At 41.0% G+C, this 15,611-nt stretch overlaps 1 protein-coding gene across 1 annotated transcript; it reads left to right on the top strand.

Moving 5' to 3' along the window:
• The first annotated feature begins 252 nt into the window (after positions 1 to 252).
• Positions 253 to 15,222, top strand: LYVE1 (lymphatic vessel endothelial hyaluronan receptor 1). Its single transcript, XM_005897957.3, has 6 exons — positions 253 to 517; positions 5,407 to 5,578; positions 5,685 to 5,824; positions 11,785 to 12,090; positions 13,201 to 13,279; positions 13,818 to 15,222. The coding sequence occupies exons 1-6, from the start codon at positions 433 to 435 to the stop codon at positions 14,002 to 14,004; spliced, it is 969 nt and encodes a 322-aa protein (XP_005898019.1). The 5' UTR covers positions 253 to 432; the 3' UTR covers positions 14,005 to 15,222.
• Positions 15,223 to 15,611: the final 389 nt, after the last annotated feature.

Here is a 15,611-nt window from a genome sequence, read left to right as displayed (position 1 = left end):
GAAGCACAATCCATGTTCAGTTATATAAATCAGCAGCTACACAGACAGTAACAATGAACCAGGTAGGAACTGAGCTGGTGGGGGACATGGGTGGTGGCAGGGGATATGAGAATTGGGGAAACCTCCAGCAGTTCGCCCTGTGCTATCTGCCTTCCTCATTCGTGTGTTTTCTGAGTCAGCATTAGCTAAATTTTCCAGAAAGCCTTCCACAAAGTACAGCCTGGGCTTTCAAGGACGTCACTCATTTCCCCCTAGTGACCTTGACAAGTCAGAAGCTTGAAAGCAGGGAAATCCGGATGTCTCGGTTATGAAGCAGAGCAGTGGGGGCCCCACATATTTCCAGAAGTCTCCATCCACTGGTGATTATTGTCTGCCTTTGATACTACCAGTGCTCATCTGACCTGCTTCTCTGGCTCTGAAGGTGCTGGCACAATGGCCAAGTTCTTCAGCCTGGGGTTGCTTCTTGCCTCCATCTGGACCACAAGACTCCTGGTCCAAGGCTCTCTCCGCTCAGAAGGTAGGTTTCTTACTAGATGGCCAGCCTGAGGCAAAGCAAGATGCTGCATATTGTCCTAAGTCTACTAAGTTCTTAATTGAATTTCTGGGGTGGGGGTGGCCCTCAGTGTCAACAGAAGATCTCATTGGCAGGAGTGTTCTGGCAGAAATGTTTTCACCATATTGTCAGCTTCACGAAATGATTCTCACTTACCTTTATGTTATCTTGACTTTTATTTTTGGCTATGGGATATTTTTAATAAAAATATTTTGACACAATGAAGAGAGATCACTTGATTTTAAAAGTGCTTAATTGAAGGAGCAAAGAATGATTGTGAAAAATTTTAAGCAATCATGAAGCCTGGGAAATGGTTAACTTTCACAGAATATTGGCCTGTTTTATGTCTTTGGAAGTGTCAATGTGATTGTTTTAATTTTAGTTTTACTACACTATCATGGGATACATACATTTTTAATATGCAGTAAACAGCAAATTAACTGAAAAAAAAACCTGAAAAAAATACAGGTTTGAAAATTAGCTATCAGCTTCCTACCAAAAGAATGTCTTAAATGATTTCTGGGCTTTTGAGATGCCTAACTGGTAACTTCACTCTGCACTGTAGGCAAAAAATAAATAAAAATGTGACCACAAATCACTCATTACAGCTCTGGGCAAATGAAAATATGAGCACTTTAAAAGGAAAATTATGTGTTCCTCTATTGGGAGATGCTCTGAAGTATAAAATATGTTGGGAACAGACATCCAGACTTAATTTAGATATTGTTGCATTCCATTTTATAAAGGTTAGAGTTATAGGACTGATTTTTTTTTTCAAATGCCAGAATATGTTACTTTCAAATAAGTTTGAAAGTAACAAACTTATTTGACATCCCCCTGGGGAGACTCTTCACTTTTCCCCAAACTACTGCCATTAATATTCAAACTATTATGGAAATTTTTCTTTGACCCTGATTCATCACACTCTTCAGACCATCCTCAATAATGACAAAATTTTCCTAAGGAAATTAAAATTTGTAAACAACTGAAAGTTGTCCAGAGCCATGATTAGGGAGGAGGGGCTTGATGAAGGTAAATGGATGGGAATGGGCACTAGTATTTTTGAGGGCCTATTTTTATATATTGTATATGCAGTATGTAAAAAATATATAAAAGAAATGTATGCATATATATTTCTTAAGAATACATTTTATAGATGAAGGAACTGGGTCAGTGAGGCCAAGCAACTTGCCTAATGTCATAAAAGCAGTAAATAATAAAGCTTGGGTCTGAATTCAGCTCTGTCTGATTCCTAGGTGTATACTCTTTCTACTACACTTGTAATTTTCTAAGAAAGCTTAAGGAAGGGGTTACTGGAGGATCCTTTAGGTTCCAGCTCCCTGTTTTTGTCCTTACATAGGAAAGCATAAAATCTACAAATATTTGTCAACTGCCCACTTATGCACCCAGCCTCCACTAGGTACAAGTTATATATTTAACAATTCTGACAAATATTCTGTAAAGATATAACCATCCCCCTTTTACAGCTGAGAACACTAGCTTCCCCAAGGTTACACAGCCAATTAACAAGAGAAGAAATGGTCAAAGCTAGGTTTATTGCCCAGAATAGGTCTGTCGTTACTTATAACAACAATATTTAGAGTAAAAATCATGTATGATGAGAAAGCATCAAGACCACTTTACAGTGTAATTAACATACCTTCTCTACAAGTATTCCCAAAGACGCTGCTATAAGCAAGCTTATGAGTTAAATGAGCCAAATTCCAGGACAAATGGTGTGTTGCAAGAGTTCAGTTCTAGCTCTGGGTGTGTGTGTCTTCCCCTCATTGCACAGTGAGAAGCAGAACAGTGTCCTGGTTTGCCGGGGTCCAGCCCCGGCTGATCCAGGGTATTTGAAGGAGAGACGGCTTCAGCGACCTATTTATTTATTTATTTATCAAAGATATAAAAAGTAATAGAATGAGGATATCTCAGTAGGAAAATTCAGTGGAGAAAAGAAGCTGAGTAGCTTGGTTTACGCGGAAAATCAATATAACCCGTGACACCAGGTTAGCTCTGACCACGGAGGCCACAGGCGCCCTCTCGAATAGCGGAAGGTGCCCCACCTTAGACACCTTCTCGAGTGGGTCTTAGAAGCCCAGGCAAATAAATGGTCACAGAGGATATCCGCGCTCCAGATGGAGACTCAGCTGGAAGTTAAGGGGAAGAATGACATGGGGAGACCAAGCTTTGGTGAGCAAGGCCCGTAGCTTTATTTTCAATAGGGGCTTTTATACCCTAAGTTACACATAGAGGATAATAGGGGATGCAAAGTCAGCAGTTTTTGATCTTTATCAAAAACCAGGGTTTCTTTCCTGCAAATTTTTATCGTATACAAATGGTTTAGGTGATTTACATCATCTTCTGGCCAGAAGGCCTATTAACATTTTATGACTCTTGACAAAGACTTATCAACCGTAAGACTTATTTCCTTAAGAGTAATTATTTTAAGGTTTGGCGCCATCTTCCGAAGATAAAATTGCATTCCTATAGGGCGGATGTGTAATGGGTTTACAACAAAGGAGAGAATTTATTACCTTAAGGGTCTAAAGTTACTAACATCAAGGCCACTACCTTTTTTTCTACATACCAACTATATTAATTAATACACATTCAAGGATACAATTCAGGGGATGTGGAAACTTGGCAACAAGCATTGGCTCATCAATGAAATCTTTTACTAGTTTTATTCTGACAGTTTCTAACTCTCTGAGAGGCTCTAAGCTATTTGAATATCTTAAGCTTCCTGTGCCTCTTGAGGCTGGGAGACTGTAAACAATTGTATGCATAGCTGTAGGAGTCCGGGTAAACTTGTCAGGCGAGTTAGAGAGCTATCTGAGGGGTTTGGATTTAAACACTCCTAGTTGCCCAGGAACTTTTATTAACTGGAGCTGTAAGTTAACTCTTTGTCAGAGAGAGTGAGATGGTGGTGGGGACAGCCCCCAGTAAAGTCAGAGGTGAGAGCACAAAGCAATAAAGTAGGCAGACTCTGGTTTTTTGGGGGTAGATGCTCGAGAATATCCAGGGGGACTCCTGAGGCTCGTATCACGAATGGAATGTCTCTTGCCGGCTCCAGGCACTGGTTAAGTCCTGAGGTTTTCATATCAGTCATGGTTGGATTTGTGCCTCCAAACTTCCACCCAGATGCTCTATATCCTTGGGTTGGGAAAGTTGCTTATCTCCCTGAACTTCAATTTTCTGTCAGAAGAGTCAGGGTTTGGCACAGAGTGTCATATACAGATGATAGAAGCTGGAATTAACACTGGCATTAGTATTAATATCAATGTTGGTGTAGGTATTAGCATTAGTGAACACAGTCATAAGAAGCTGTTCTGTCACAAACACTCATAAGGGTGTTGGCTCTCTAGTCTCTCTTTTGTTAAGAGCAGAGTCTGGAAGCAAATAAGGTTATCCACAAATGCCATACATCTTATTAATTTCCTTTCCCCCAGTCCTCTGCTCCACAACGAGGTCGCCTGGAGTACTTAGAAATGCTCTTTGCATGTTTACAAGAAGAAACTTCCTTTAAACACCAACTAAGACAGTGGTCAAACATTTGACCAGGTATCCAATGCACAGATCTGTGTTTAAGCAATTACTCAGGAAATGCCCTTTCGTGAACTTTCGAGGGTGAAGCCCAGTAGGAATAAAATACCTGAATGCAATGCAACTTTGCAACTTCATACAGGTCTATAAATCCCAGAATCCAGAGAGAAGGGATCAACACAACTCTCGGATTCATTAGATTTTGAGTAAGATATTATTCACATATTAACTGTTCAACTGCCTCAGCCTCCCCGGGGAGATCAATCGTTAGCAAACTAAAACTAAAGTGCTTTGAAGATGATATAATGAAACTATGTTATTATTTATTGAGCACCTACTATGTGACAGGCACTGTGCTAAGCACTTTTACTTGAATTAACTCATTTAACTTTTCATTACCCTATGCTGTGGGCTTCTCTGGTAGCTCAGTTGGTAAAGGATCTGCCTGTAATCCAGGAGACCCAGGTTTGATTCCAGGGTTGGGAAGATCCCCTGGAGAAGGAAATGGTAACCCACTCCAGCATTCTTGCCTGGAGAATCCCATGGACAGAGGAGCCTAGTGGGCTACAGTCAATGGGGTCACAAGAGTCGGACACAAGTTAGTGACTAAACCACCACCACCTTGTACAGTAGATACTGTTGTTCTTTCAGTTTTCTAAATATGGAAACTGAGGCTCAAACAGGTGAAGTAACCAGCCTAAATTCACAGAGCTGACAAGCAATCTAGAATTCGAATCCAGGTCTGACTCTAAAACTCCACTTCCTTTATTTAGTTTCTCTGCCATGCAAGCTTTACTATCTGACTCCTCCAGGAATTTCTGCGTAAGCCTGCCCCCCAATGGTCAGAGACGACCTGGGACTGAGAAAGTTCACATTCCATTATAACAAGCACAACATTTTTCAGCCCATCTCAGAAATAGTGCTGTCTCCAACCCACATTAGTTGGGAGTATTGCTATCGTGTTTACGCAGAGCCCTGGATTTCATCTTTCTCAGTCTCAGACCCCTCATTTTATAGACTCCAAAAAGGTTTGCAGCAGCTGCATCCCCTAGACTTGCCCAGGAACTAGGAGCCAAAGTCTCCATGTAATGAACAAGGCACCTGAACTCAGTGAGGGGGGATGGACTTGTACCCGGTGAGAGGTACAGCATGTTTCCAGGCTAGCACCTACCTGCCTTATCTGGGTCTTCTTATTTCTGAGCTCCAATCCCAGCTGCTGTGTTGACAGTGAGGCTCTAATCAAGGGAGAGCCCGAGGGCTGAGACAAGGACAGCAGCACGCTGAGGGGCTTTGTGATTCCTTTGCAGAACTTTCCATCTTGGGACCATGCAGAATCATGGGGGTCACCCTAGTGACCAAAAAGACACAGCCGCTTCTGAATTTCACAGAAGCCCAGGAGGCCTGTAGGCTCGTGGGACTCACTTTGGCCAGCCAAGACCAGGTTGAAGAAGCACGGAAATTTGGCTTTGAGACTTGCAGGTGAGAAACAGACTCACAAACATGGTGGGAGCTTTGTTGGCTCTGTGTTCTTGCTCAGCAGCAAGAGATCTGTGTATCCATTCAATTCATGTGTATTCTGTTACAGCTATGGATGGGTTAAAAATCAGTTCGTGGTCATCCCTCGAATTATCTCCAACCCCAAGTGTGGGAAGAGTGGGGTAGGCGTCGTGATTTGGAGAAGTTCACTCAGCAGTAGGCACAGGTCCTACTGCCACAACTCATCTGGTGAGTTAGACATGCGGTCTCTCCACGCGGTGTGTTGTGTCTGGATTTCAATAGCTCTATAACCAGGACTTCTCTGGTGGCTCAGAGGTAAAGAATCTGCCTGCAAAGCAGGATACGTGGATTTGATCCCAAGGTTGGGAAGAGCCCCTGGCAAAGGAAATGGCAACTCACTCCAGTATTTTTTCCTGGGAAATCCCATGGACAGAGGAGCCTGGCAGGCTACAGTCCATGGGGTCACAAGAGTTGGACGTGACTTAGCGACTAAACCACCACCACCATGACCAGTCTGAGAAGAGTAAGCCTGAGCAGCAGCAGAAGCAATCTCGGTGATGGCCATTGAATCCTCCCAAGACTGCCTCTTTGACAAGGCTAGAGGTGGCAGTGTCCCCCTCAGAGGAAAAATTTAGGGGAAATATGACAGATTCGCAATATAGGGAGAGGGTACCCCTAGAGGCTCCATCCTCTCCTCTCATCCCATAAGATAAACAGGAAGAAGGGAAGGAAACACCCATGGACAAAGCAATATACTAATTTATCTCACTAAATCTTGACAATGTCCATAGGAGGTATGCTTTATCATCCCTATTTTGCAAATGAAAAAGCTTAGGTTAGAGGACGTAAGTACATTTGTCTAAGATTTCCTTACTATGAAGACTCACACGCAGATCTCCTTCATTTATCCCACATTCCTTTACAGGAGTGGAATTTAAAATGCTACATTAGATGTTTTTAAGAACAAGACCCAATTTTCATTTTATGAAGGAAGGAATTGAAGCTATAAAATAGAACTGATTTGCTCATGGTCATCCCTTTAACCTTGTTGGAAAACCTTGGCTGCCTTAGCCCAAGTGCCTTACCCAAGTAACTTCTCAGAAAGCTTTTGACTAAACACTTGTTCTCCACTTATCATAAGAACCTCTGTCTCGTTTATTACTTTTCACACATACTCATAAATCTGACCTTCTAAAGGTCAGGAGCTCAGTGGTCATTCTCTAAGATCCAGGAGGTAACATTGCACCAGCACTGTTCTGTTGCCCAAAGGCAGCAATTAGATCCAAGCAATTCTATGAACTATGGGGCCTTGGCCTCAAAAAGTCTCGAGACTTTTCACTTCCCTTACTTCGCAGATGAAATGACTATAGCTCAGAATGGAGGTCTGTCTTGTTCAAATTCTTACAGTGAGCTTCCAGCTATGTAAAGACTAGAACATAAGCTTTTTACAAACTCTTTTCACGATCCTCTTCTCCCCACCTCATCCACCTATCGCTTTTGGCTGGGGAATTGGTGGTTTCTCTGCCTGCTTATATGACAGCCAATGCACATCTGTCAGATGGCCTGGCCTTTCAAATGCCCGCCCTTCCTGCCAGCTGTCAGTGTGATAAACAAACACCCAGTCCTCTGGACTAAACGAAAAGAAGTCCAGGGAGATGACTCGGGTTTGCGTGTTCCCTCGTGGTTTCATTTAACTTATACTTCCATTCTCTATGCTTTCTATATACTTAGAGTTAAGTATAGAGGCTTGATTAGACACACAGCTACTAGTTTGGGCAAAAATACTTGATAGGTTAGATATTGTGTACTTTAGATCATATCCCAACAAAAGGCACTGAATGTCGGTATATCCCACTATTAACATGCTAACTTTCATCATCTGAATAAGATGGTGACTGCTGGACCTCCCTAATGAACTCAGATTTGTTTTCCCTTTGGCAATGAGGAAGGAACCTCTAGTGTGATATTTTGGCACCATGCATACCCCCAATGATATTTTACCTAATAGTTCAAGCAAACATTGATGATCCTTGCTGGAATCAGTTATATGCAGGGCTACAAAATGTTAATTTTCTAAATACATTCTTCCTTCTACATCTATTAGCTGGCATTCTTTGATAAAGAAGAATCTCTGTCTTTCACACACACACATACACACGCACATCTTCTCTCTCCCCCTAATACTATAATTCATATAGTACTAATATTATAATCACATAGATGCATAGCATTACTTAGTCTGTGTGTTCAATATGTTGTCATCAATTTTAGAATTATTATTACTTTATTCTTTTTGATGCTCAAATTATCCCACATTTGGCAAGTGGAAACCCCTGCTAGTTGACTTTTGTGTCCTTCATCCCATTAGTATTTGAGCAAGTCATTGCTTTCTGTCATAATAACATGTCACTTTGTACTTCCTTTATCCTAGACATGGAATCAGCCATTTATAGCTATTTCTCCAAGAGACCTTTTTAATGGGGAAGGTTAATTAGAAACCAAAATCTGCATGCAAGTTGTTCTAAGTAATACTCTCATTTTCATTACTTCTCAGCCCTTTTCAGTGGGCAACTAGGAATATATATGTGTGTATGTATATACACTGGCATCTTTTTTCTCTTACATGGAAAATTATTGTTTTCAATAAATAATATGAATAATTTTCTTATCCTATAATATTTTCAAAATTATAAAGACAACATTATTAAGATAATAAACCTACTGAATGGAATTTGCAGTTCATTTGCAATTCTTTTAGTCCTCAGAAGGTATCTCTCTGAGAATGTACTGTCAGAGAATTATATATAAAAGTGACTTGAGAAAATTTGCTACCCTTTTAAAATAAATTAGGTTCACTTGCTTCTGTTTGCCATCTTTGTGAGGATCAGAGTTACCCTAGCCCATCTTACACTGACCTGGATTTATCTCATGCTTCTTTGTTTTCATAGCTTTCTTTTTTATTGCTATCTGACAGGCTCTGAGGATCAGAGTAACCTGAAACCTGACTCCAAAGGCTGTCCTCTCACTGCTGCCTTTGTGAGCTTTGGGAATCAGACCAGCGTGCTCTTAATGCTTGGCAGGTATCATGTATTTCATGCTGTTCCCTCTGCCACGATGCTTATCCTCTCATCACCTGACTGACTTGTATTCTTTATTCAAGTCTGCATAAAGACTTCCTTCTTCAGGAAGACTTTCTGTACCCCCGATTCCTAATCTTTCCTCTTGTACGCCAACTACACTGTGTTTAATAATCTATTGAAGAATTTGGCATATTCTAGAGAAACTATATTTACTGCTTGGAGGAAAGAAGACCCAGGTCCTATCACTTCTGGGTGAGACACACTGTACCCTCAACTGGTAAGAAGCCAGCTTGCTGCTGCTCCCTCAACGTGGCAGCCTTCTTGCCTTAATGAACAGGGAGTCAAAGGAAACCAATTCTTATAGATCTTACAGATCATGTCATAGATTATGCTGGGCTCTACACACTTACTGTCTCACCACTCCTCGGTGAAATCACACGAGGGTACCACTACTGCTTTCCAGGAGAAGTAACTTATGCCTAAAGTGTGCTCTGCTGTGTCAACAGTCACTGAGGGACAGAGCTAGGATTTAAATCTTGGGCCTTGGATGACTTCGTCATCACCTTTCCTGGTGATTACCACATGACAGTAACATTCCAGGCCCAGGGTGGGTCCTTCACATGAATATGTTTTCAGAGTTCCCCAGATGATTCTAAGCTGCAGTCAGAGTTGAAAACTGTTTCTCTTGCCAGCATCTCTAAAATGTAAGTTCTAGAATTCCAGGTACTCTGGATTCTCCTATTTCTGTACAGTTGCAGTAACCTCTTTGTTGGCTCCTGAAAGTTAAGTAACAATGACCATGTTTACTCTCTCATCTCTATTTCATCCTCCACACAGAGCCTCCTCTGCTCCAGAGCTTTGGGTGGCTTCCCATCTGAGAACCTAATGTGAACTATGAAGACTTTTTTCACATAAAACTGGGTGTAGACGAGAACTTCTATCAGTTGGAAAGTTTGCTGACTCCAGTTGAAGAGTTCTCCTACAGAACAAATTCCAAATTCTTTACCACGGCAGTTTTAATACCCTCCCACCTATCTTGTCAGTCTCATCTCCTCCTTGCGGGCTTTCACGCTCCCAACATAGGCACACCTGCGCGCCAGCCACACTGCATGCCCTCTCATTTTCTGGCATGCCTACACGTGCAAATTCCTGGAATCTTGGGTCACGCCCTTTTGACTGACTGGGATATCCTCTTCCATATTAGAGGAGCTGGAGCTCAATCCCGGCCGTACTGGCCTTCTTATCATCAAACATGCCCAGATTATTCACTTTCTGGCCTTTGAACTGTTCTCTTTACTTAGAATGCTGTTGTCCGAGATCTTCAATGACTCACTACTTTTATCAGTCAGGTTCCAGCTTAAGTATCATCTCCCCAAGGAGACTTACTCTTATCACCTTATCCAAAGTATCTATTCCCATTTCTGCCTCTTCCGGTTTGATTCTGTTTAATTATCCTCTTCTGAAATTTCTGGCTTATTTTGTGCTTTTTTATTATCTATATCCTTCTTTCCAGTAACACATAAGCCCCTTATGAGTAAGCACTTTGTCTTATTTGCACTATGTCCCTATTGCCTAGCACAGAGTTGGAGCTTATTAAATATTTGTTGAGTGAGCACATTAACCCTCCACATGCTGTTCATACCATCTCATCTGTGAATCCCCAGTTATCTCCCCCTACTCTCATCAAAATACTTTTCCAGGAAACAGGAATCCCCCCGTATTTGATTCTGTATTCTCAGTTCCAAGCACATATATCGTGTTCAGTAGGCTTTTCCCCCTGATATTTAAAAATGTTCATTTTTTGAAGGAAGAACTTAGCACGTGCTCAAGAATAGAAAATGTAGCTAAAAGTCCAGGGCAGCATTAGTGGTATAGTGGTGAGCAAAGCTGCCTTCCAAAGTCCAGGGCAGAGGTCAAGGATGATGCCTATTTGAATAGAGGTCTTTTCAGAGTAAAAAGAATAGTATAAAGCACTGGTGGAGTCAAAACGTTTATTCACATTCACCACAGACTTGGTTGGTAATTTTTACTTAATTTTTACTTAATTTTAAAAAATAATAAATAACTTTTCCTTTATGGCTAACATTCCAGCCGATGCTACCCACTCTCACAAATAACTAGGGATTTAAAAGAGATACAAATGCATGTTGGAATATATTGCATGGCTCTAACACTTACTGGCTACATGACTTTGGGCAAGGTGTTCAATTTCTCTGAATTTCAGTTTCTCTTGTACAAATGAGGGTTTTATAAAATTGTAAATGAAGTACCATGGTTGACTCAAGAGTAAGATATTCATCAAATGCTAGTTTCCTCTCTACCACATTCAACAGATTGGAGAGAAAACCAACATCCCTCCTCTGTCCCCCACCTCCTTTAAAAACATTTTTTTTTTTTCAACAAACAAGGAACAATCTGGTTTTAGTAGATCTTTGTCCTGAAGTGGTGTCATGTATGTATGTTTGGCCTCCCCATCTACTCCTTTCTTCATTTCATATTTCCTTCCTTCCTTTAATCATCAGATATTGAGCATATAATATGTGCCAGGCATAGTGCACAGACCATGATGACCAAGACAGACAGGAGTCCTGTTCCAGGGAGCTCATGGTCCAATGGGGAGCAGTATAATGAGAATCATGACAAAGGAAATACCAGGAGGTACAAGACTGCAAGTCGAGGGATTCAGACTGGCCTTCACGTCTGTCTAAGAAACAGGTAGTCAGTTCGAGACCTGAAGGACAAGGAAAGCTTAATAAAAAGGGGCTTCTTACAGGTGAAGAAAGTATCCTGGTCAAAGACTTGAATGTGAGAGAAAGCACATAAAAGAACTGAAGGAACTCCATTATGGCAAGGGGAATGAGAGAAAGACCGATCAAGTGAGGCAGGCCATGTCAGCAGGATCCAGGTCATGAAGGACTTCATAGGCTGTGCAGTATAGTGAGGGAAGGATTCTAAAGAAGAAAGTGATATGATTAGATTCACATTTTTGTAAGACCATTCCAGTTACAGTATGAAGAGAATGGAGGAAAGTAAGATTAGAGGCAGACAGATCACTTAGGAGGCTATTTCAATACATACTTCTTATTTTACTTTTCCTTCCCTGGACAGATATTTGGATTAACTCCTGCCTTCCAGAAATTATCACCACCGATGATCCCTTATTCAACACTGAAACTGCAACATACACAACAAAAATGATGGTCAGTGACAGTACACACTCAGAATTGTCTACTGATGGTCCTGACTATGTTACAACAACTGTGGCTCCCCCTCTGGCTTCCACGTCTACTCCACGGAAAAGAAAATTAATTTGCATAACAGAAGCTTTTATGGACACTAGCGCCGTAGCTACAGAAAGAGAATCAGATATTCAAAATAGACCAGCCTTCAAGAATGAAGCTGTTGGGTTTGGAGGTAAAAACTTTCTGTCTGTATTGTGCGTGTGTGTGTGTGCATTTAACAGACAATACATAGAAACTAGCCTGTATCCAGATTGGGCACTCAGGACCTGACAAATACTAATGCAAATAAAAGCTTGATGCAAATTCAAATTTCATATAGTCACAGAACTTGAGGTCTCTAGAGAACCTTAATGATTAAACTAAACATCATGAGTCTAAAGGGAATCCCTGGTGACTCAGCAATAGAGAATCTGTCTGCATTGCAGGAGATGCAAATTTGATTCCTGGGTCAGGAAGATCCCATGGTGAAGGAAATGGTAACCCACTTCAGTATTCTTGCCTGGAAAATTCCATGGACAGAGGAGCCTGAGGAGCTAAAGTCCATGGGGTCGCAAAGAGTCGAACACAACTTAGTGAAACCACCACCACCATGAGTCTAAAATAGATTCACTTTTCAGTAGCTTGGAATAAAATTCTAGTGACAACAGCAAAACACTTTTCTAAGCAGTATATATATCCCCTAAGTTTTCATAGAATTGTATTGTATGAGATATCCAGATATCAATGATTTTGAGAAAAACAAATGGACTCCAAATATGAAGAAGTTTTAGGGGGATCTTAACCAATTATTTTTCTTCTTATACATGTACAAGAATGATATGTAATAAAAATCTACATTTAAAAAAATAAAATAAGTAGATTCACTTTTAAAATATAAAGACTTTTCAGAATAAATTACTATCTATTCACATGCAGAAGTTTTAAAAATATATCCAGACACCTTAAATGCCTATGACCAGTAAGTTGGTCTTCCTATTTAAAAGGAAGGATCTTGCACTTAATTTGCTCCAAACTAATCATCTTCAAGGCCACAGACAGGAAACAGACTCTGTCATATTGCAACTAACGAGCAGAGAATGTGAGAGACAAGACTAAGGATTCTATAGGCAAGAAAGAAAGAAGTATATGTGGGCCTAACAGCCTGTGTGGCCCCTGTGTGGTCACAGAGGAGGCTCTTCCCCTGCTCTGTGGTCTCCATCATGTGTAAGGATGCGTCGTGAGAAGACCAGCCCACAGCAATGTCTGTGTGAAGGACCGACAAGCCCTGTCTCTGTCTCCCCAGGTGTTCCCACTGCCCTGCTGGTGCTTGCGCTCCTCTTCTTTGCTGCGGCAGCTGGCCTCGCAGTTTGCTACGTCAAAAGGTGGGGTTGTTGGCAGATGGTCGGTCTCATCATTTTTGTCGCATCTGTATCTCATGTTTATCCAGGTTGCCATTAGCATTTCCCTTTCCCAAATGGAGATGGCAGTGCTCATACACTGTACATGTTCCTCCCCACCTCATTTGTCCTCCCTACCACCCAAACTTCCCTACTGTTTCAGCACATGCGTGTTATCCGGCTTGAAGATTTAGCTCAATGGCTGTCCCTTTGAATATCAAGAAATGAAAAGACTGGCATCTAGGAGGAAATGGATATGCTTTATTTGATTTTCAATTCTTTGCTTTTGATGAGAGGGTTTTGAGACCAGGCTAAAGTTTGGCCTGTGAACCTACCATCCCATCTAAATGAATCCATTCAGGTCAGGATGGGTGGGGGTATTTGAGCATGCATGCATGTGTTGGCACCTCTCTGAAATAGAGGAACCCAGTGTACTCTGCCAGTGTAGGTCTTTATAAAGTATCATCTGTTGTTCTATGTGTTATATAGAAGTCTCATTTTAATTTTGTGTTTATGCCCACAGGTATGTGAAGGCATTCCCTTTTACAAATAAGAACCAGCAGAAGGAAATGATAGAAACTAAAGTAGTAAAAGAGGAGAAGGCCGATGATAGCAACCCTAATGAGGAATCAAAGAAAATTAATAAAATGCCAGAGGAGCCCAAGAGTCCACCCAAAACCACAGTGCGATGCCTGGAAGCTGAAGTTTAGATGAGCAAGAAACGAGAGGACACACCTCAGGCTTATTTCCTTCCTGATACACATCCTGGTCCCAGACGGGGAGCCTAAAAGGACCAGAGAACCAAGCAAGCAAGTTTACCCTTGGTTCCTGACTAGACTCAACTCAGGGCTACCTTTCAACTCCGGAGTACACCAAAGGAAATTCCCTTTTTCTTACTGCAGTCCTTTCTGGATCCTACCCTCCTACCTCCAAAGCTTCCTACAACCTTTCTAGCCTGGTGATGTCCTAATAATATCCCAGTGGGAGAAGGGAGCTTGTGCAAAACACCAGGACCTAAACCGCTAAGCAGAACATGTTTGTCAAGTGGCCTTTATGCTGCCTGGGAATAGGTCAGTTGAGAGTCAAGAAACCATTGAGATCAAGGCTTTGTCTATTGATTGACTCTACAGCCCAGATCCTTTCTTCAGCTCTGGAAAGGAAACACTTTTACCACCTGGCATGTTCTTCTGAGCCAGGCAAGAGTGAAAGAAGGAAGAAAAATTTAGCAACTAAAAGACATAGATTCCCATAATGTGAGACCTAATCTCTGTAAAGCCAAAATAAATAGAGAAAAAGAACAAGGCTGGGGATGTTGGGAGCATTTGTCAGTAGGGATTATAAATACAGTCAGAGCAAATGTTCATCTCTGAATAATTTGAATTGAAATCACTTATCAGAAGCTACACAGACTTACTTTTCTCTCTTGAGCTGCTGCTAGTTTCTCTAGAAGAATATACTGTTACAAGAACCTGCCCCCCCAAAAAAAACTCTTACAAATTTCTATTTTAATCCAAATTACAGAAATTATTAGTGAATAAAATCACTGTGTTAAAAAGCAGTAAATAATAAACATTTGCTGAATGTCAGGTGCTGTGCAAGTCCTTACATTCCATAATTGAATATTATTCATCAAAATTTTCATATAGTAGAATATATGAAGATAATTTTTTCACTGTTAATATCCCAGCTTGTCTACTTCCAAAACCCAATTATTTCTTTCGGATACTAACCTACTCATTATTTTCTCATTAATATGGCAACCATTAAGCCTTAATTTATTATTAACATACCTGAAAAACACATCATTACCTCTATATGCTTTTTAGATGTCACTACCAAATGTATCGCTAGCTCTCCTTCTTCCAGCAAAATAAGCCTGGGAGGTGCAGGAATAATTGTACTGAAAAAATAAAAACATTTATAAAGTTTCTTTGCTCTCTTATTTACACTGACACCTTATGCCTTCCATGCAATGAAGTAACCTGTTGTTTGCAAAAGTAAACAACTTTGGTTGTTGAAATAAGCAAAGCCAATAGAACCTACGTCACCATGTGGGACTTTACTTGCTTCAGATGAGCTTATTTTCAGTAGGTCAATTATACACACATAAATTAGTCTTTTACTTAGTATTCAGGTAGTATTCAGGTCCTACATTCCAATATGTTTCAGAGTTTACAGGAAATTGGGGATTCAGGACCTCTCCTTTGTCCTATGTCTCTAACTTTCTCTCTCTCTCTCTACAGTCTTTCTCTCTTAGACTGCTAATGTCTTCTTCCCCGCATCAGTAACCCCACAATTCCATGATCCTTTCAGCTCA

The sequence above is a fragment of the Bos mutus genome, chromosome 15 (genome assembly GCF_027580195.1).
Source record: "Bos mutus isolate GX-2022 chromosome 15, NWIPB_WYAK_1.1, whole genome shotgun sequence".
Taxonomy (NCBI): Eukaryota; Metazoa; Chordata; class Mammalia; order Artiodactyla; family Bovidae; genus Bos; species Bos mutus.
The sequence above is the reverse complement of the archived record's forward strand: the minus strand, read 5'-3'. Positions and strand labels throughout refer to the sequence as shown.

Bases quoted from the DNA above. Each gene is read 5' to 3' on its own strand.
- LYVE1 (XM_005897957.3), top strand. From the start codon at position 433: ATGGCCAAGTTCTTCAGCCTGGGGTTGCTTCTTGCCTCCATCTGGACC. The intron at 518-5,406 runs GTAGGTTTCTTA...ATTCCTTTGCAG, and splicing joins AGGCTCTCTCCGCTCAGAAG to AACTTTCCATCTTGGGACCA. The intron at 5,825-11,784 runs GTGAGTTAGACA...TTCCCTGGACAG, and splicing joins CTACTGCCACAACTCATCTG to ATATTTGGATTAACTCCTGC.